The sequence below is a fragment of the Micromys minutus genome (genome assembly GCF_963924665.1).
Source record: "Micromys minutus genome assembly, chromosome: 21".
Lineage (NCBI taxonomy): Eukaryota > Metazoa > Chordata > Mammalia > Rodentia > Muridae > Micromys > Micromys minutus.
Genome location: NC_137956.1, coordinates 5,279,162 through 5,299,942, shown reverse-complemented (window position 1 = coordinate 5,299,942; position 20,781 = coordinate 5,279,162). Strand labels below are relative to the sequence as shown.

The 20,781-nt window shown below is 43.8% G+C and overlaps 1 protein-coding gene across 1 annotated transcript; it reads left to right on the top strand.

The window, feature by feature from the left end:
- The first annotated feature begins 2,027 nt into the window (after positions 1-2,027).
- On the top strand, positions 2,028-9,362 carry POLR2M (RNA polymerase II subunit M). Its single transcript, XM_080934398.1, has 4 exons — positions 2,028-2,298; positions 4,088-4,720; positions 6,304-6,508; positions 8,223-9,362. Exons 1-4 carry the CDS (start codon positions 2,186-2,188, stop codon positions 8,364-8,366), a joined length of 1,095 nt encoding a protein of 364 aa, XP_080790524.1. The 5' UTR covers positions 2,028-2,185; the 3' UTR covers positions 8,367-9,362.
- The last annotated feature ends 11,419 nt before the right edge of the window (positions 9,363-20,781 follow it).

Here is a 20,781-nt window from a genome sequence, read left to right as displayed (position 1 = left end):
TGCTTCAAAGGCTGCTGGCAGTGATTCCTTTCATACAGTGGACTTTCCGTTAAAATAGCAGCAAACAGGCCGGGGTGCTTTCTACCCTGAGTGAGCCTTTGTTCCTTCCCTAGATATTTTCTGAAAATCTCAAACAAGGCTGTTAACTCTGTTTTCAGTGAAGGTGTTTTACCTTCCTCTGATCTATATTTTTACCTTATCAGCTATAATCTTGTCAGTGTATGTGAGGGAACTCAGTAAAGAAACAGCCAATATGACTGTTCTGTTATTAGGCTTGGGTTTTTTGTTGTGAATAAGAGAGAAAAACCATCCAGAGGCATCTGGAAGGGTCCAGAGCACAGAGAAAAGACAGACTGGACATGGTTGGGGTAGGGATGCAGGAGAGGGGAAGAAAATAGTAGAAATAGCAAGACATAGGTCCTAGTGAGAGAGCACGAGAGGAGGGTGGAGCAGAGAAATCACGGGGGTTATAAGTAGGAAGAGTAGCTGTAGGAAGACTTCTGGCGATGATAAACCCACCTCGAAAGTTCTTGAGGAATATTGGCTTTATTTAATCACCAGAAATTCTTCTATAGTCCAGAATGAGTTCATTTCTGATATGGACTTTGTGGAATCCAACAGTCCAGAACTATATGCTGTAGCCTCTTAGATTTCTTAGCAATGCTTCAAAGATAATTGCCTCAAAATCCACAAGTATAAGTGTTATAAAAACAATGAGTGTAACTCCCCCTTGAGAAGCCCATGTCCACATCTGGGTTTGTCATATGTTCCATCTGAGCACCTCTCTGTATCTTAACACTCCTAATTAGGCCTAAATGAAAATATTTTTTATTAGATTCCTACTCTGCTAGTCCTGAATATTTTTAGCATTAAAGCTACAAACCCTGGTTTGACCTGGGTTGAAATCCCTGAGAGATTAGGGGAACTTTTCAAGTTTCAGAAGGCAACAGACTGGAGCTGTTCTTCCTTTCTGTTCCCTTTGGTAGTACGGCCTTTAAGAGAAATGAAAGTTTATGTTAAACTATTAAAAATGTTGACAGTGACTTGATTTGTGACCATTAATAACTGAAAACAACTCAAATATCCTTCAGCATAAACACACAACTCACAATGCAATACTACCTAGCAATGAAAAGGGGCAATGGCACAGATATCCTCATATTGTAACACTAAACATTAACAAAGCCAGAATCAGAAACTTTCAAACTATTTTCCAAAAAGGTTGTACTATTTTGCACCCTCTGCTCCTCATTAACAGTCTGTAAGAAACTGTAAGAATCCCTGATATTTTATTTGTCCAAATATTCAAATCTTGTTTTGTTTGTTTTGAGGCAGAGTCTTACTAGCTTTGACTGGCCTGGAACTCGCTATGTAGATCAGGCTGGCCTTGAACTCAGAGTCAGCCTGACTTTGCCTTCCAGACTTAACGGCATGCACCACCACACCTGAACAGATTGTGTTTCTAATATGCATCTTTATAGTTAGTTATTTTGGTCATTTTCTAATTTTTGAAGATTTATATTTAAATTGTGTGTATGTGCACGTGTGTGCTTGTGCACAGGTGTCTGGAGAAGCCAGAGTTTGTGAGGTCCCCTGGAGGTGCAGCTTAAGGGCATTTGTGAGATACCCAACAGGGGCGCTGGTACCCAAACTCTAGTCCTCTGCAAGAGGAGTATGCACTCTTAGCCATGGAACCACCTCTACGACCCCTTGTTATTTATTTTTACTGTGATTATTGTTCATTCGGAAATCTCTGTAAAATTTTTGTCCAAAAAATTTGATTGCTTAATCTTAGATTTGACACTCTATTACTTGTCATATTTTACTTATTAGAAGCGAGTCAGTAAATCTTTGATTTGAGTGTCCTATACTTTCTCAAAGCGCAGGTAAAAAAAAAAAAAGCCGGGAAAGCGAAAGACAGATCCCGAGAAAGCCCGCCAAATCCAGACGCTTCTGTGCTGATGTAACTTCCGCCCCTGTGCGCTTCCTCGGTCGCCCCCTATTCCTGGTCCTGTCCGTTTCCGGCATCTCAATAAAGCTCCATTCGGCTCGGAGAAGCCGTGCTCTTCCGGGAAAATGGCGACTCCCGCTCGCGCTCCAGAGTCGCCGCCGGCCGCGGAGCCTGGGCCTGCCGTGGGCCCCGCTGGGGAACCCTGCCCGCCGCGCCAGCCGCAGCCCGTGCGCAATGTACTCGCTGCCCCGCGGCTTCGAGCCCCCAGCTCCCGAGGACTTGGGGCGGCAGAGTTCGGCGGAGCTGCGGGAGAGGTTGAGGCGCCAGGAGAGACTTTTGCGCAACGAGTAAGCGGTGGTCCGGGGGTCGCGGTAGCCCGGGATAGGGATCAGGAAACAGGCTCACGGGGATCGGGATGCGGGGACTGGTCTCCCGCCCCACACCGCGGTCTATCGCGCGAAGGTGACCTTGCGTGGCCAGGCCTCCCAGCCAGGCCTGTCCTATGCGCGGGCATGGCTCCATGCTGCCCTACTCCATGCTGCGCCTGCTCGATTCCATGTCGCACTGTAGATTTTAAAGGACTCGTGTACCAAATCCTCTTGGTCAGAATGTGTTGATTGCCTTTTCTGTATCTAAAATCCCACTCTTTACCGAACCATAGGAGATTGGGGAGAGCGAGCTGTAAAGAGTGATAAATTAGGCCTAGAAAGTTTGGCTCGTCTGTAGCAGGGGAGATGATAGATAATTTCTTAAAGGTAGCTTTGTTTAGGAACAGGATTGAAAGAGATATGAGGCAGAAGACAACAAAAGGATATTTTTTGACTGATTTTTTTTTTTTCCCAAGAAGGATGAAAAAATGGACTATGAAGGCAATCGAGGGATTGGGAGAACTTAAGTACTGGTGTAATAATTTGGAGACAAATATATATGAAGTTAACAGGTGGTTGACATTTCTGGGGGAGCAACAGAGGATACTAGGAAAATTGGGAGAGAGGAATGGATTTTAGGTTAATTTTTTATTTCAGATTTATTTAGTTGAGGGGAATAATGGTCGGCATTTAGTTAATTAAAAGCCAGTTAATTAAAACCCAGAGGAATGGGTACTGAGCTCGAGAGAGAAGGCTGAAAAACTAGAGGAACTCAGTTGCAGAGAGGTATTAACACTGTTGAAAACCTGGGAATATATGTATCAGGAAGAATAGAGGACCTAAGGCTTAGTCCCCTTCTCCATTTGTTACATAACCAAGGAAAAGAACCAGAAAGGGATTTTTTTTTGTCACTGAAGGGGGAAAGGAGGGGTTCCTACTTGATACAGGTAGGGTTTTGATTTTTCCAGAATGGGCTGTTAATTTTAGCAGTGAATTAACCTTTATTCTTTAAAAATTATTGGGCATCTCAAAGTCCTCCTGTTTATATATACTGAGTCTAGAAATATTACCAGTTTGTCAGAAGCAACTGAGAATTCTTTCAAACACAAAACCACATAAGTAAGTCCCCCTTCCTTTGTGAGATAGTGATGTTACCCATTATGTGATCTCTGGCAAACCTTTTACCCAATAGAGTCATTCCTCAGCTCCATTAGGGTTCAGTAACCACAGTTTAAAAACCACTCGTTTTTATCATATGCTTATTGTATGGGCTAAGTATCTATTTGTTTTTCTAAATGCTCAAGACCAGAATTTCATATTTCTAGGAGGCTTGGCATGTGCGTATGTGTAGAGTTAAGACCCAAATCTAAATATAAGTTTCATTTGTTTCTTACACATGGCTTGAAGGTAATTTTATACCATGTTCTTCATAGCTTGAGATTTGACTGCTACTCATGGTCAGGTGTGAAATTTTCCATGGATGCGTCAAGGCTTAAAGAATTCCAGATGAGGAAGAAGCAACTTTTATTTCTGAAGTTTGAGTTGGTGAAATAATTACCCATTTAAAGCACTCACTTGGGAGAAGGGTTAGAATGATTTTATCTGTTTGGTTCTTGTTTTAAGCTAGTTTAAAGAAATCAGTTTTTTTTTTTTTTAACTTAAAAGCCAGCTTTTCTTTAGTTACATTTTGCCTTTTAATTACTATGTTTTCATGTTTTAAAACATGGCTGTAATGTGTACATGTTGGTTTCTTTTTTCCACCCTATAGAAAATTCATTTGCAAATTGCCCGACAAAGGTAAAAAGATCTCAGACTCCATTGCCAAACTGAAAGCTGCCATTTCAGAACGTGAAGAGGTTAGAGGGAGAAGTGAACTGTTTCGTCCTGTTAGTGTAGACTGTAAGCTAAAGCAAAAAGCAACCACGAGAGTTGATACCGACATAGACAAGGCCCAGAATTCTGACCTGATGCTTGATACTTCTTCATTAGTTCCTGAATGTTCCTCAGTAGATAGTAAATCATCTAAATCAACCTCAGAAACACAGAGACCTACACATCTCACTCACAAAGGCAATGAAGAGACTTTGGAGGCTGGCTGCACAGTGAACACCAGCCCAGCTGCCCACAGGAGAGCCCAGGCACCCTCATCTGAAGTTAATGAGTATCTCCCCCAGCACTCAAGTCAAGTGGAAGAGGTTTCCAGCAACGTCGACAGTCTGTTTATCGATAAGTTGCAAAGGATCACAATTGCAGACCAGAGTGAACCCTCAGAAGAAAACACCAGCACTGAGAGCTCTGCAGGACTGCAGAGTGAGACTCCCAAGAAGCCTCATTACATGAAAGTGCTAGAAATGCGAGCCAGGAACCCAGTGCCCCCTTCTCATAAGTTTAAGACCAATGTGTAAGTGTCACAGGAACAAGCTTGTCTTAAGAACATGTGTAGAGCTCAGAGAAAGAGTTCAATGAATCATACTAGTTGAGGGAATGTCATGTGAGGAGCTTGTAGGTAGGAGTGACCAAAATGTGAAAGTAGATCAGTGTGGCTGGAATGGAGAACTGCTTTTGGGGGAAAAATATGTTAGTTTTGAAGGCTAGTCATTGGAAGGGTTTTAAATAGCAGATGGGGAGTTGTGTGCTTCAAGATACTTAGCCTGTATTTCATAATAAACAGAGTGGGAGGGTAAATGTATCATGACTTTTTTCAGTACCATTTGCTGGTGTGCAGCTCCCCCTCAATTGCTGTGTAAGCCAAGAGAAGCAATTGCAGGAGCTAATGGGCTATATTCAGTAGGATGAAATAAAACAAAACTGCTCATTACAAGTAGGCAACAGAGCTTTGAGGACACAGAGAAGTAAAGAGACTGCTCCTTAAAGAGGTTGGAATTTAGAGCACTCAAGGTTTCCAAACTTGGAAGAAATATTAAACTAAATTATAGCAGTTTTCAGGGAAGGGAATCTTAAATAATCTTTTCTTAAAATATGACTAAACATAGATTTGGGGAGAAGGGGATGTGGAATCTTGCTTTTGAGTGCTTTTCTATGTCTCTGAGATCACCAGAACAACTAGAACTCTTTGAGGAGAAAAGAATTGCATTTGTAGCAATTAGGCTAACTATGCCAGGAAGTTGTGCTCGGTAGCTGCCCATCTTTACATAGTGATATTAGACGAAAGGAGGGAACATTGTGTTCCTTTTTAGGGAAGCGGAAAGCTTCAGAAGACCCACATCATGTTTGTTGTTGCAGAGATTTAAACCCAGTCCTCTGATTATTAATGTTTTTAACTTTAAATGGTTTCTTCTATTTAGAAAATGAGGTCATAGCACATTAATTCTTTTAAATAGAAAAGAAATCTTTGGTGAATGCATCTAGATGAAGGGGTCTCATCTTCTGGTGTCTGTCTCACTTCTAGGAGTGTCAGTCAGAAAGAGTAAGGTGGCCTAATCACAGCCATGTGGTCAGGAACGGGAGGTGAGGGATGAGCAGCGAGGTCCACCGGGATTAGTAAGTCTGACAGGAAGTGCAGCCTGTGCACAGAAGAGACCTGGAGAGGCTGCACGAGACATGTGCATTGGGCTTGTGGGTGAGTGGAGGTTTGAGCACATAGTGAGGTAAGGGTATGCTAACAGATTCTCAACCCCTTTTATAGGGGTTGTACATCAGATATTTTGCATATTGGGTACATTATGATTCATGTAACTGTTGCAGTTACAGTTATGAAGTAGCAAAGAAAGTGATTTTATGGTTGGGGTTACCATAACACAGGGAACTGTATTAAAGGATCACAGAATTAGGAAGGTTGAGTGAATGAAATATAAGGTGTGAGGAGGAAGGAAAGGCAGGCTTGTGTCTGTATATATATCTACTGTCAGCAGCAAATACAGGTGGCCTGCTTTATGTTAACCTTATAGAAGCAGTAGGATCCTGGGTTAAAGGCCAACTTCAAGCTTGTGCATGGACTGATTAAACCTGCTTTACCTTTTTCAGGTTACCCACACAACAAAATGACTCACCAAGTCATTGTCAGAGGGGTCAGTCTCCTGCTTCCTCAGAAGAGCAGCGACGCAGGGCTAGGCAGCATCTTGATGATGTCACAGCAGCGCGCCTTCTTCCACTCCACCACCTGCCTGCACAGCTGCTCTCCATAGAAGAGTCGCTGGCCCTGCAGAGAGAGCAGAAGCAGAATTATGAGGTAATTCTAGAGTCTTGGGTTGGTCTTGTCTGTGTGTTGGCTGTTGCTTCAGGAGTTAAAATTTATTTTGGCTGAATAGAGGGATCAGATTCTAGCGATGTGGTTGGCTAAGGCTATTAGCTCTTAGACAAATGCTACTAGTTTTTGGCCACAAAGTTGCCAGAACTACGAGAAATCTCAGTGATTTACCAATAGAGCAGGGAGACATTGGAGTGATGGGGATCAGCCTGCTACTGCTTGGGACAGCATGTTTCTCTCCCATGTGGCAGCTCCTTGGTGAGACCTCACTCAGGGACCTACTCTGAGATGTAGGAGACAGTTCCATCTCCTACAGAGCAGGGGCCAACACAGAAGGGCAAGAGGTCATTGTGGGTTACCAGCTGCTGGTAAGGAGCTTGAGATCATAATTCATGGTTCCTGTGAGTAAAGGCCCCTCCTACTTTGGGTCTTAATCAGTTGTATATAGCATTGTGTTCACTGTGTGTGTTTTTTTAATGTATATTGATCAGGTGTGGTGATGTACACCTTTAGTCCTAGCACTTTAATTCTAACAGTTGGGAGGCAAAAGCCTCTGAGTTTGAGGCTAGCTTGGTCTACATAGCAAGTTCTAGGCCAGCCAAGGTTAGATAGTAAGACACTGTCTATAATAAAGTGTATAATAATGATGAAGTTTGTGCTCAGATTAGCAAGATGGGAGAAGTGTGGGGATCCTTGGGAGAATCTGAAGGATTAGTTATGCTTGGATTGTAACACTTGAGTTTCTGGGAAAACAGCATCCCCTCTCCTGGACAGCTTAGCTGGACTTTAGTCAGGTGTCTGCATCTGCTAAAGTCAAATTAACCGAGACTCTACCTTTGCTTTTCCTAAGCATTCAGCCTGCATGTGTTTCTCCCTCCCAGTGCATTAGAATTAGCATCAGATCTAACTGCTCTGCTAGAGGAATGACCTGTGAGTTGTCTCTGGGTTTTTTGTTTGTTTTGTTTTAATACCTTTTGAAACAATTTTAGGTTAAACCCTCAGTTTGAAATGTGTTGCCTTGGCAGAATAGTAATAGTAGATACCAACTATGCCTACCCATAATACCGTGGGCAGAGAGGAAGGACCTGCTGAAGTGTGGGTGGTGGAGAAGGAGACTGAGAGATGAGCTGGGAAGCCTGCCAGCAGTTGGGAGTCTAAAGTCTTGCATGTGGAAAAGTCCACTGCAAATCTGACTTTACTTAGACCTTTTCAAGTATTCATTTCTGTAAGACTTTATTTAGCTAGGAGCAGTCAGCATGCAGCATTAATGTCTGGGCTCTTTTTGTGCCATTGAGGTATATCCTTCAAACCTAGAAAACATGATTTAGTCTAGAGAAGAAGGTCTTGTCAGTTGGAGTTGTCAGCACCACACTGGTGATTTCTAACAGGCAGGCGTCTGTTCACTGTGCACTATGCTTAGTGTGTCTGTTAACGTTTGCTGTAGTGCCAGCTGATTTCTCAGTTTCTTGTGTGGAGGTGAACTGTTTTGATTGCAGCATTCCTTGCTCATGGGAACCACTAGCAACTGCAGCAGTCTGACAGCTCTTGAAGATACTGCCCCATGTCTTGACAGGACACTGCTGTCAACTTCTTGTGTTGCTAGAAAGACTGGGATTCAATGTTCCTTTCGGACCTGTCATATCTAACTAAGGGGAGCCGTGGGTGTGTAACTTGACCTTTGCTCTTTGTTTTAAAGGAGATGCAGGCCAAGCTCGCAGCACAAAAACTAGCCGAGAGACTGAATATTAAAATGCAGAGCTACAATCCAGAAGGGGAGTCTTCAGGGAGATACCGAGAAGTGAGGGACGAAGACGATGCCCAGTCCTCGGATGAATGCTGAAGATGATGCTGGGAGATCCTAAGAGCTACTGCTGAGTTCTCACCTTCTCATCCAACTTCCTAACAAGTATCAAGACCAGTGTCAGACCTTGTTGAGGGACAGCATTTTTAAAGTTACACAAAGGTAGCTACAAAATAAGAACCCAGTTTGTCTTTCAGAAGATGACCTTCACATGCTTGAACAGTTTAATATTTGAACATTGTGTTTGGCCGTATTGTGTTACAGTTTTGCAGTATATTGTACATTGGTCTGATATTTTAGTGTGAGTAGAGCACACGTTTTCTTTAAGATAACTGCTTTTTCCTTATTCGTACTCTTATCAGATAGCATTGCTTACACCCCTTCTGGTGAAACACTTTGTTATCCCAGGCACCTAAAGTGACTTAGGAAGGCCTGGTCCCTTCCTGAAGGGAGCAGTGTAAAGAATGGTGTGCATGCTGCGTGGACATGGTCCTGAGATGCTGGGTGTGAAATACTGCGGAAGACATTCAGACAGTGCAAGTGTATCTGCTGCTCCTGTCTTCTCTGGGGCGGCTGCAGTCTTCCTATGGTGAGGATGAGGAGCACTGCTGCAGTCTTCCTATGGTGAGGATGAGGAGCACTTTGAAGAGGTGCTGGGTCGGGGAGGGTCTTCTGAGCTGGTGTGGGGAGCTGCTCCTGGCTCCCCTCGGCTCGAACTCATTGCTGTCTTGGTTGATAGGTCCCTGTACAGGACACTCATGTTTGGTAAGAAAACCAATGTTTTTCTTAAGAGTTACAGTTGAATTGTCAGTATATTGCTTTTTTCCTTTTTAAACCCAAAGAGGTTGTTTGTAGGCTGCAGAAACCTCAGTCATGTTTGTACACATTTGTGTTGTTTAAAATGATTATATGATTGTTTTCAGCAAAGATAACAATGTTTTCAAAAAGCCTTTGTCTATTATGTGGAACTTGTAAAGGAGAAATAAAATACCAATCAGAGCAGCTCCTCGTGCTAATGGTGATATCTTCTTGGCACTTGTCTCCGTTTCACTTCTTTAGAAGCAGTGTTCATTTCTAGAACAGATCTGGGGATAAGCAAGATGTGATGAACATCAGGATGCTGCTCATATGACCACTCGGGTTACATAATCACCACCTAGACATGCAATTGTTTACAAAGTATGGAACAGCCATAAAAAGCATACTGTGGTTAAGATTTAAAACATTTAATACAGGAAATGTTTGCAAAACATAAAGCAAACAGAATATATATAAAGTGGCTACAGAAAAAGTCAAAGTACAAACACTCAACTATTAACAGACTGAGTGGTTGGCTCACGGGACAGTTCGACTTCATGCTTGAGTGTGATCTCTTCTTTGCCAGCCTTCCAGAAACACTAGTTCACTCCAGATAAAGAATATCAAACCATCTGTTTGAAATCATCTGTTAGTTTAAAACCACAGGTTCCATACTGTTCTTACAGCAGCCTTTTCTTAGTGGGTGAGATATGGAAAGTGCCTACAACGGGAAGCATCCACTATGGAATCGAGCCCTTCCCAGTGCTTGTGCATCTGATTTAAATGTGTTTTCAGCCCGATTTCATCTGTGCTTTTTTCTGTGAGCTGCGGGTGGAGCCTAGGGCCTAACACAGGCTGAGCAAGCGCTCTACCACTGAGCTACTTCACCAGCCTCAGCTGACTTGGTTTTTGAGACAAGGTCTTACTGAGATGCCCAGGTTAGCTTTGAATTTGCTTTTCTGCTTCAGGGGTTATAGGCCTTACCCGTTAGACGCAGTTTAGAAGTCAGAGTGTTTGAGCAGCTTTGTGTATGTTTCTCACTACAGAGGCTATTTATAGTTCTACTAGAGAGAAATAATTTGAAGTTACAGAAGACATTTGCAAATTACTGAAATTTAAATGCCTTGAAAATACATGTTTCTTAATGAAGGTTGGATTTTTTTTTTTATATTGGCTTACTATATTTTTATATTGGCTTTATAGGTTAGTGATGCTACTCTTTGAAGGGCTTTTTTTCTGGCATTGTCTCCACATTGAGATCTTTTGGAGAGTTTGCCGTTTCCTTTATCAGTTCTGATGAAGGAGGTGTCCCTACCTTTATCCAGGAGCCTGCTTGTATACTTTTAAAAACTTGGTTTTTGTTGTTGCTCCCCCACCATCATCCCTTCCCCTACTCACCCCCTCCATGGTCTCACATGTAGCTGCAACTTATTACACAGACCAGGCTGGCCTCAATCTTAAGAGAGATCTGCCTGTCTCCTGGGTTCTGGGATTAAAGATATTTCCTGCCTTTTGAACAGACTTCTTAACCACAAAATGGATATTTGTATCTTCTAATGTCTCCCCTGCCCCTATTTTTTTGGTGTTTAAAGACTTTTTTTCAGTTTTGTGTGTGTGTGTGTGTGTGTGTGTGTGTGTGTGTGTGTTAGAGTATGTACGTGTAAGTTCAGGTGCCAGTGGAAGCCGGATGAGGGTGTCAGATTCCCTAGAGCTAGAGTTAGAGGCAGTGGTGGATGCCGGGAACAGAACCGGGTCATTTGCAAAAGTGGTGTGGCATCTTAACTGCCGAGTCATCGCTCCAGTCCCTTATTTTCTTATAGTTAACCTTTCATGCAGAACTTTTAATTGTTGGTTTCCATCATCAACTCAGTCTGAACGACCCTGGGGTGACAGGGAAGTGTGCTTCATGTCAGACTTCTGGGGACACTGGGTGAGGGAAGGAAGACTTGCATGCTACTTCTTGCTGAATATTTTCCAGTTGGCTCAGTATCAGAAGCCACCATGTTTTTGTTTTGTGAACCTGTGTTAATGAGATAGTAAAGTCCTATAAAGGTGCCTTTTATGTCTTAGGCCTATTTCTGGATCATTCATAGTTTCATACTGTTGATCATTATGGCTTTAACTGTTATCAATATGCAATAGAGTATGACCAGTTTAATGGATAACACAACAGCTGTGTGATCAAAGCAGATGCAGAGAAGCTGCTGCTAGCCCCCCCGGATCCTTGTGTGTTTCCCTTCTTGGCACCCTCCTCCCCAACGGAGTCACTGCTCTCCTGACTGGCAATGGCTCCCGAGACCTTCCTCATTATTTCCCATCTGTGTAAGTCCATGTTGACACCTACAAAGATTCAGTCATTCTCTCTCGTGCCCTGTGCCTTTCACTCAGCATTGTTGAGGAAATTCATGTCCTGTGGTGTGGTTGATCATTTTTCACTGTTAGTATGTCTTATACTGTTTTTGACATCGCTTCAGTTCGGGGTGAGAGCAGTCAGATAGTCTGTCTCTCTGTCCGTCTGAACACTGTTTTCAGACAGTCTCACATGGACCTGGCTTGAACTCAGAGAGGCCTGCCTTTGCCTTCCCATAGAGGTGTGTGCCGCCATGCCTGGCTCGGAACACATTTTTATAGGATGTAATTCAGGAGTGGACTTGTTGGGTTACATTGTCTACCCACCTGTAACATTTTATACTCTATTAACCTCTTGGGAGAATTCCATTTGCCTACATTTGGCATTGCCAGACTGTTGGCTGTTTATTCCTTGTGGCTGTACCTGTTTACTTGTCTGCTGTTGTAGAAAACCCCGATGATATGCAGCTTTGGGAAGAAAGGGTTTATTTGGTTTACAGTTCCAGTGGATGCATTCCATCACGGGGACAGGGGCCCTGGCAGCTAGAGTGTGAGGCTCATTAATCACATGTCATTATGTGCAAGAAGTGGAGTCAGGGCCCCCCCAGTGGTCAACTTCTTTCAGCAAGGCTTCACCCCCCCAAAGGTGCTACACCCTCCCCAGACAGTGGCCCCAGCCTGGGACCAAGTGCCAAACACATGGACCTATAGGGGCAGCTCAGATTCAAATCTCAACACCTGTTTTCTTTTGCATTCCTCTAAGTTAGGAATGGCATTGAGATGTCAGCACACACTTAGCTCTTTTCAGAAGTGTCTATTTTGCATACTGTTCATTTTGTAATTGTGTTTTATTAGATGTCTTTGTATCCTTACCGATGCATACATACACCGATGCATGGATTTTAATTTTTGGTATTTAATCAAAGAGCTTAATATTTGTCTAGTAACATCTGCTATAAATATCCTCTGCATTTGGGATACTCTATCTTTTTTATGGTGTGTTGCTAATAAACACTTGGTGGCAAATCCAATTTTTTTACTCAGTGGAAGTTTAAACATTTTTATTTTTACTATGTATGGTTTCTTAAAATGAATCTTTTCTTGTTCTGAATTTATCAATTTGTGGTCTTTTTATCAATTTATTTTTGTTTTATGCATTCTATCTGCATGTGCATGTGTATTGGCACCACGTGTGTACATTGTCCACAGAAGGCATTGGTTCCTCTAGTTACTTTTCTGTGATAAAGCACCAGGGCAGCCTAAAGAAGAATGTATTTGGGGGCTTATGATTCCAGAGATAGGAGTCCCTCGTGGTGGGGAAGCATTGCGGCAAGGGCAGGTGTGGTGGTCAGAGCAGGATGCTGAGAGCTCATGTCATCAACTGCAAGCATGCAGCAGAGGGACCTGGACATGGGACGAGATTAGGAACACCCAAAGCCTGTCCCAGTAACATAATTCCTTGAGCAAGGCCATGCCTGACTCCCCGAACAATGCCACCAACGGGAGACCAAGCATTCAAGTCTATGAGCTTATGAGGGCCCTGCTTACTCAAACCTGCTTAAATTTCCACATGTTGGGCCATGTGATGACCAACAACCATCTGTAACTAGTTCCAGAGGAAATAAGTCTGAGTGTGTGTGTGTGTGTGTGTGTGTAGAAGTGAGGGTCACATATCCTCCTACTACAACTTACTCCTTTGGTACAGGGTCTCTCCCTGAATCCTGAATTCGTGTTTTTCAGCTAGGTTGGCATTGAGTAGACCCTTCCTGTCTCTGACTTCCTTATTGCTGGAATTAAAAGCATGCACGGGAGTACAACCAGCTTGTCAGCATGAATTCTGGTCCTACACTTGTGCAGCATGCTCTGGACCGACGGAGGCCATCTCTCCAGCACCTCAAAAGTCATGTTTAGGGAGTGCTTTATACATTTGCCTCTCACATTAGGTCTTTTTCACCTGGAATATAGTGATTACTGTGTGAATGGAGAGAGTGGAGCTTAGGTAGTCACTTGCCCTCGCATTGTGTAATCCAAATGCAGTCTCCCTCTGTTCCCCTGCATGCTTCTGCTGCATATGTCTGGCATTCGGGCAGTCAGTCTATCTTCATTCTCATTAATCTATTTGTGTTAGTAACATTGTCTTAATTGCTGGAGCAAGGCCTCTGTCTTGTTCTTCAAGTTGGTTGGCTATTTTTTTAAAAAAAGCTTTGTTTTTATTGTATGCTTGAGTCATCTGCCTGCATATGCATATATGTACCATGTATGTGCCTGGTGCTTGAGGCCAGAAGAGACATCAGGTCCTTTGGAATTGGAGTTAGAATGGCTGTGAGCTACCATTTGGGTGCTAGGAATTGAACCAGGGAATTGAGCAGCCAGTGCTTTTAACCAGGGAGCCACCTCTCCAGCCCCTGATTTGTTATTTTTAAATGTACTTCCCATTTTCATAAAAATACAGAATTTTAGGAACCAGCTTGTCATGTTCCACAAACAATGACTTGGGAATAGAAACTCATTTTTTAAAAGTGTCTGGCCTGTCACCTATTCTGTCTTCTTTTCCCTAGCGTGTTCTGAGACTCAGTAGATGGGATCGGCACCATGTTCTCTCCTGAAACCATCATTATTTCTGAGGGTGTCCTTTATTCTCAGTCATCTTGATAGAAATTTCAGAGTGCTGCATTCATGTTAGTATCTACTGGTGTGTAATTTTGGTTAAGAAAAGGTGACGGTGAAACTTTTTAAAAGTCAGATAGTCTGCAGCAGTCTCCATTTTTAAGTGGTTATGTCAAGAGCAGGAAGTACTGAAGCTTGGGCCAAGAGTCACCTCTTCAGATCTTCAGATAATAGTTGTCAATAGAACTAGTTTTCATTTTTTTTTTTTTTTTTTTACCGTACTAGAACATTTTATACACAAGATAAACAGCAGGGTTCCATTAACACATTTAAATTAAAACAAAATCCAAGATTACAAGTCATTTCTTCAGAGTAGTGGCTTAAGAAAAAATACTGAAAACATTAACAAATAAGACAAAACTGCATATTAAAATCAATAGAAATTAGGTAGATCCATTTATTTGGGGTGTATTTTACACGTGTAAGTTTGGACGAGCTATTTGACAAACCTCACCATTAATTGCCAACTCTACAGACATCTGTGACAAGAAAAGGCATTGATGTTGGCACTCTGCATACAGTGTCCTATTGCATATCAAATGTTGGAGATGCATTGACAGATCTGAGGGCACGGTAGTAAAGGAGTTTGATCTCTATTCTACTATTTAGTTCATAAGTACCATACAAACATACATTTACGAGTGTCACCACCACCAGAAATTTATAGAATGAAAAAGTCTACCTCCTTTGAAGGCTGGAACTAGTAAGAGTCCAATTGTCACCTATGTAGGAGACACCACAGGTTCTTTTGATCCCAATTTCTTAACAGTAGCAGTGGCAAGTTGGAGAGTCTTGGGTTAAGACTGGCAGGACATGCCAAGTGAGATCAAAATGGTGCTTTAGAAATGTAAGGGAAGTGCTTACAGTGGGCTTAAGGGCTGTACACATTGAGGGAATTGGGTTACAATTAAGTAACAAGTCTGAAGGTTGGGGACGTGACAGGGCCATCACGGACAAGGCCGTGGTAACTAGTTTTCATTTTTACAGGCCCATCTGTAATTAGCACTGCATTCCCTGGGGAGCCGGATGATCACTCAAAGCCGTGAAGCAGGTGATAGCTGGTGCATTAGCTCTGCTTTCTGTGAGGAGTGTGAGGTGATTTGTTCAGGCCACTCAGAGGCTGCCGAGAAAACCCAGCACTCATGAATGTGGGGGCCTGGGCTGCATAGCCTTGCAGGTGAATACCACTGATCAAGGCTACAGCAGACTTTTCAAAGGGAATCTTAAGGCAAGGTCTTCAGATAACCTAAGTTCATTTGTCTTGTCTGTGACACTACAAAAGAATTCTTGTTCTGGGGATTTTTCTATTTAGAATGGGGTGTGTGTGTGTGTGTGTGTGTGTGTGTGTGTGTGTGTGTGACACATGCATGCTGGTTGATGCTAGTTGATGTTCAGTGTCTCAATTACTTCCCACCTGTTTTAGACAGTCTGGCCCATGGGTCTCCTTTCTCTGATTCAGTGCTGCTGTGCCTGGCTTTTACATAGAAGTTGGGGACCTGGAGGCGTCTCATGCTTGCTTGCCATGCACTTTCTCAGGGGAGCTGTCTCCCCAGCCCTCTAGAATCTTTTCTTTTCAGTCATTCTTTGATTGTTTTAGCTACTGCTGATATTTTTCTCTTCCCTCTCAATAATTCACCACACAAAGTGTTTCAGAAGAGCAATGAGGAACACCATGGGCTTCCTGGACTTTGCTCAGGCAAGTAGGCAGACCAGACACTTTCCTCCCTTGGGCTAGTGCTACAGTTTGCGATGTTACAAGAAATGAGGTAGAAAAAGATTTGTCTTTGTACAAGGAAAGTCGAGTGCCTGTGCTCAATAAAGGGGTTATATTTCTAGCTTTTTATGGGGAGCACGAACAATCACTTTTGAAAGCACGACAGGTCTCAGTATTGGCCTGACAGCGAGGAGAAACTTAGAGCTATTATTTTAGTTTCTGACTAAAGTGAGGAAGCTTTGATTCTGGGCGGGTGAAACACTGAACTACAGCCAGGCCGCAAATCAGACCCCATTCTCAAAGCACAGCACAAAAGCCGGGACAATTAACTGTGATCTATTACTTCCTAGATAACGTTCACAAAAAAAAAAGCAAAGGAGAGTGAGGCACTGGAATAGCACCAGGTGGTTAGGTTCAGGGCTTAAATACCACTATTTCCTTTTAATCTAATGAGAAGTTGTGGGCTCCCGAAATTGTGAAGTCTGTAAGATGAAGTCAGCCACCCCTTATCTTAATATATGGGGCATGTTTGGGGAGAACACAGTTTCAAAGTGTGGTCTTTCTGGAGCACTTGGAAGGCAAAAAAGTAGATGAGAAACTTTATTGTAAAGATGGTAACAATTTTGGCTGAAGTAGGTTGGAGCTACCTTATAGCACATGAAGCAACATGTCTTTAAATGACCGCTGAACGAAACTAGATGGGAGAGGGTGGGGGTGGGTAGAGCTGCTGCCAAGCCCGATGACTGGAGTCCCAGCCCTAGAACCACGTGTGTGTGTGTGCACACAGGTATGCACACTCTTGAACGCAGAGACACACAAAGGAATAGACGAATAATAAATGCAAAAATTTAAAACAGAAACGGTCAATTTAAAAAGAAAAAAAAAAGCTTTAAATTTAGTGTTAAAGACGATTGAGGAGGTCTCACGGTGCCTCACCCCTCCCTCCCTGAGCATCTATAGACAATGGTTGCTGGGGGAGGGAAAGACTGCTGTTTTTAAAGTATGTAACCATCAACAAGGTGCTGTGGTGACTTAAATGACAAATGTCCCCCATAGACTATATGTATTTGAACACCTGGCAGGGAGTCTATCGGGGAAGTTTAGGTGGTAGAACCTCAGAGGAAGTGTGTTCCTGGGTGGGGTGGCTTGCAGAGTTTATAGTCTCTCCCTACTTCCAGTGTGCTCTCTGCTTCCTGTTTGTGCCTGAGATGGGATCTTAGCATCCTGCTCCTTTTGCCTGCCACTGTGGGAGTAGGAGGTGAGCAAGAAGGGGTAATGGGGGCAGACGTGATCAAGCGATATATGCATGTATGAAAATGTCATAGTGGAACCAGTTGTTATGTATGGTCGTTTGTGCTGATGAAAACAGCCATTTGAGAACAGTGTATAGCAGCCGTTTGGACCAACGGATGGGAGCGTTCGCTGAGTTTTGGAGGGCACCTGCTTCATATGGAAAAAATTCACAGTAAGGCAAAAGACTAAGACACAGTATTTTGAGCACTTAGGTGTGTTCCTGAAGGGCTGTGGGGATGCTGGCTTTGTGCATGTGTGTTTTGTCTGAAGATGTTGCTAGGAAATTAGGAAACACATGTGTGTCATATGTGTGTTCCACACTGAAAATGGGGAAACATACAGAGCAACGTGAAGCGTTGGTAAAGCTACACAGCTATGTCTGAGAGAATCAACTCTTTTTGCCCAGTGTCTTTGCTCATTGTGAGCCATCTTACAATAAATTTAACACTTTTTTCTTGTTTTACAATTACAGAAAAGTTACCATGCCAGAAGTCTCTCTTCGAATTTAAAAACCACACATTAAAACAAAAAGTTTACATTCTTTACATAGCACTAAGTCCAGTTACTAATAAAACAAGTTTCCAGTCTGGAGGATGTGTTTCACATTAGTTTAATTCATAAATACGCTCCCATTCCTTTGGCTGCCTGACTTGGTGTTTTGAATCCCAGCTTTACACCACCTCCTATAGAAGCAGCTTGAATCGTGTCTCCTGGTCTAGTGCCTTACCCACCCCTCTGTGGCATGTCAGTCAGCCACCACTACTGGGCACCTGACTACATCTGGGTGCATGTTGGTGTCCTCAGGTGACTTCCTGAGGGAAGTGGGGCTTAAATGGGACTAGAAGCTGGCGAGTTTTTTGGAAGGGCGACAGGAGAAAAGAGGAGAAATGGAGACGGGAAGGCAGAGAAGGGTAATGGCAGCATTGTCCTGGTCAGCTTTACCTATCAGCCCGAGGAGAAGTCTCAAGTGAGGAATTTTCACTGCATGGAGCTGTCAAAGGGCTCGGTCCACTGTGAGCATCATCCCTGGGCTGAGTAAGAGAGCCAGCTCAACACGAACCGGCAAGCCTCTGAGTGTTCCTTAAGTTCATCACCAGCTTTCCTCAGCGATGGACTGGAACGGAGGGTTGTGTACGAAAACAAACCCTCCTGCACTCGAGTTGCTTGTTGTTGCAACAGAATAAAACTAAGATTGGGTTTTGTGCTAAATGTGAATCCCAGATTGGCCAGGCTGGCCATCCATCGAGGCTCCTCCTGTGTCCTCCTGGCCAGAACAGGGGTCTAGGCGCAAAGCACATGCCTAGACCTCGGATGCTGGTGATTGAACTCAGGTCCTCATGTTTATGTGGCAAGTTCTCTGCATCTCCCCAAAAGTTTCTCTCTCCTCACTCTCTTTTATTCTTTCCTTTCTCTTTCTTCTTTCCTTCTCCTTCCTTCTCCCCTCCCCGCCCCCATCTGAATCAAGCATTGATGCTCCGGGGACTGGAATGCATGCTGCAGTCCCTGAAGTGGGTGTAGTGTACATCATGCTTGTGCTCCCTAGGGAGGGGACCTGACAATGCAAGGGAGGGAGGCTTGAAGGGAGATCGCAGGGCTGTGATGAGGTCTGTGCAAAGGCCTCAGCTCAGGTTCTGTGTAGGGAGTGGAGCGGGCTGAACATCAGCCCTAGTGATAGCCCTCAGTACCTATGAATGCTGCATTAGGACACTGCATCTTTGCAAGCATTATTAAATGAAATGTCCCTCAATATAACCACTCTGTGATTAGAGTAAGTCTTAACGGGGGACCTGGGGTGGTGTCCCCGTGAATAAAATGCTTGCTGTGTAAATGTGAGGGCTTGAGTTTGGACCCCTAGAACCCACAAGCAGTGTGGCAGTGTGCACCTGGAATCCGTGAGCTGGAAAGGCAAAGGCAGAAGGATTGGTCCCAGGAGCTCACTGGCCAGCCGATCTAGCTGTTAAGTGAGTTCCAGCTTCAGTGGGAGGGACTGCCTCTAAAGCCGGGAGTGAGTGAGGAAGATACTGAATTTGATCTCTGGCCTCCACATGCACACTTGTGCACACATGTACATACATGAACACATACACATAAGAGGGAGGGAGATACATACACACACCCCCCCCCAAAAAAAAAAAGAAAGAGGGAGGGAGGGAGACACAGAAGGCCAGAAGGAGTCAGAACAAACCATCTACCAGCTGGAGTGTCAAGGGTGACCTGCTACCCCCAGGAATTTTGGAGAGGCAAGGACTAATTCATTTAGAGCCTCCGGAAGGAGCCAGCCTGCCAACAACTGGACTTAAGGCCTTGGTCCACATAGCTTTGAGGAAATACCTTTCTGCTGTTTTAAGCCACCCAGTTTGTGGTAATTTGTTATGGCAGCTTTGGGAAACTAATACAGGAAGCCAGACCCTTTTACCATGCCTGACCCATCACCGACGTAGGAAGCATGATCCTGGCAGAAAGCATGACCTCGAGTGAGCCAACCTTTTTCAACTGACGCAGTCTCAGAAGAAGGCTGACAGGGTCTTGGTCTGGCAGCCTTCCTGGCAGCTGTGGGGGGATGAACTCTTTATTCTGGAAGAGGTCTGGGCAGGGCAGTAGAACAGCCACTCCTTGGCCCCCCAGTTTTCTCCATCTACGTAATGGGAAGAAGATCTTCTGCAGAGGCATCAGGCGATTCAATTAGTCAATTATGCATAGCTAGCACATATGAGAACTTACTGTATAGGTACCAGGCATGCTAGCATGTAAACATATTCACAATCGCAAGAGGCACAGAATACTCTAGGCCTCCAGTAAACAGCAGGTGCTAATTAAGGAAAGTGACCTTCCCAGGTCACTTACCCACCAGAGCCAGGACAGAATCCACATCTCCCAACTTTTTGGGCAGATGTTTCTATAACAGACCCTCCCTATGTGTACCTAATGCATAGCTTTATTTCACAAATATATTTTCATACAGTTGAAATATGTGCTTCAACAAAGAAATGTTATTTTGCCTCATTATCTGAAGGGAAGGCCGAAGTCGAATGCGGTTCATTCGAGCTCTCTCCGCAGACCCTGTATGACCACAGTGATTTGTGGGACAGGCTGGGGTGGGAGGGCAGCTGGATCTGGGCACAGCTCCCAGCTGCCTGCAGATACTTGGCCACTGGCACTTCTCGTCTCCAGCCTCTGCTGACACAGCATTCCTGAGAGGTGGGAGAAGCCAGATCCTATCGTTTTAAAGAGGACAGAGTGAAGGACAGATTAGCAGAGTTGCCCCCTTAATTATGTGGTGAGCTAGAGATGGAGGCTGGAATTGGATCCAGATTTCTGAGGTCTCAGATGGGATTTCTCATCAGGAGGCCCTGCCACATTCCTTCCCTGGGATCCTTTCTTACTCTGGATCCCAAGATACACACCTGGGCTGAGTTCGTGGGTGGCTGCTCTCGTGTGTCCCTGGGCTCACTGCTTTTATTGTGTTCTACTGATTCTTAAAAAAGAAAGGGAGAAAAAGAGAAGGAAGGAAGGAAAGAAAGAACATAACTTTCTGGCCCTTAGAAAATGCTCACTCTATCAGGAATAACACTGCTAAGATACAGCTTGCTGAGAAGTTCTTAAATGCATTTGTTTTAACAATAATTTTTGGCA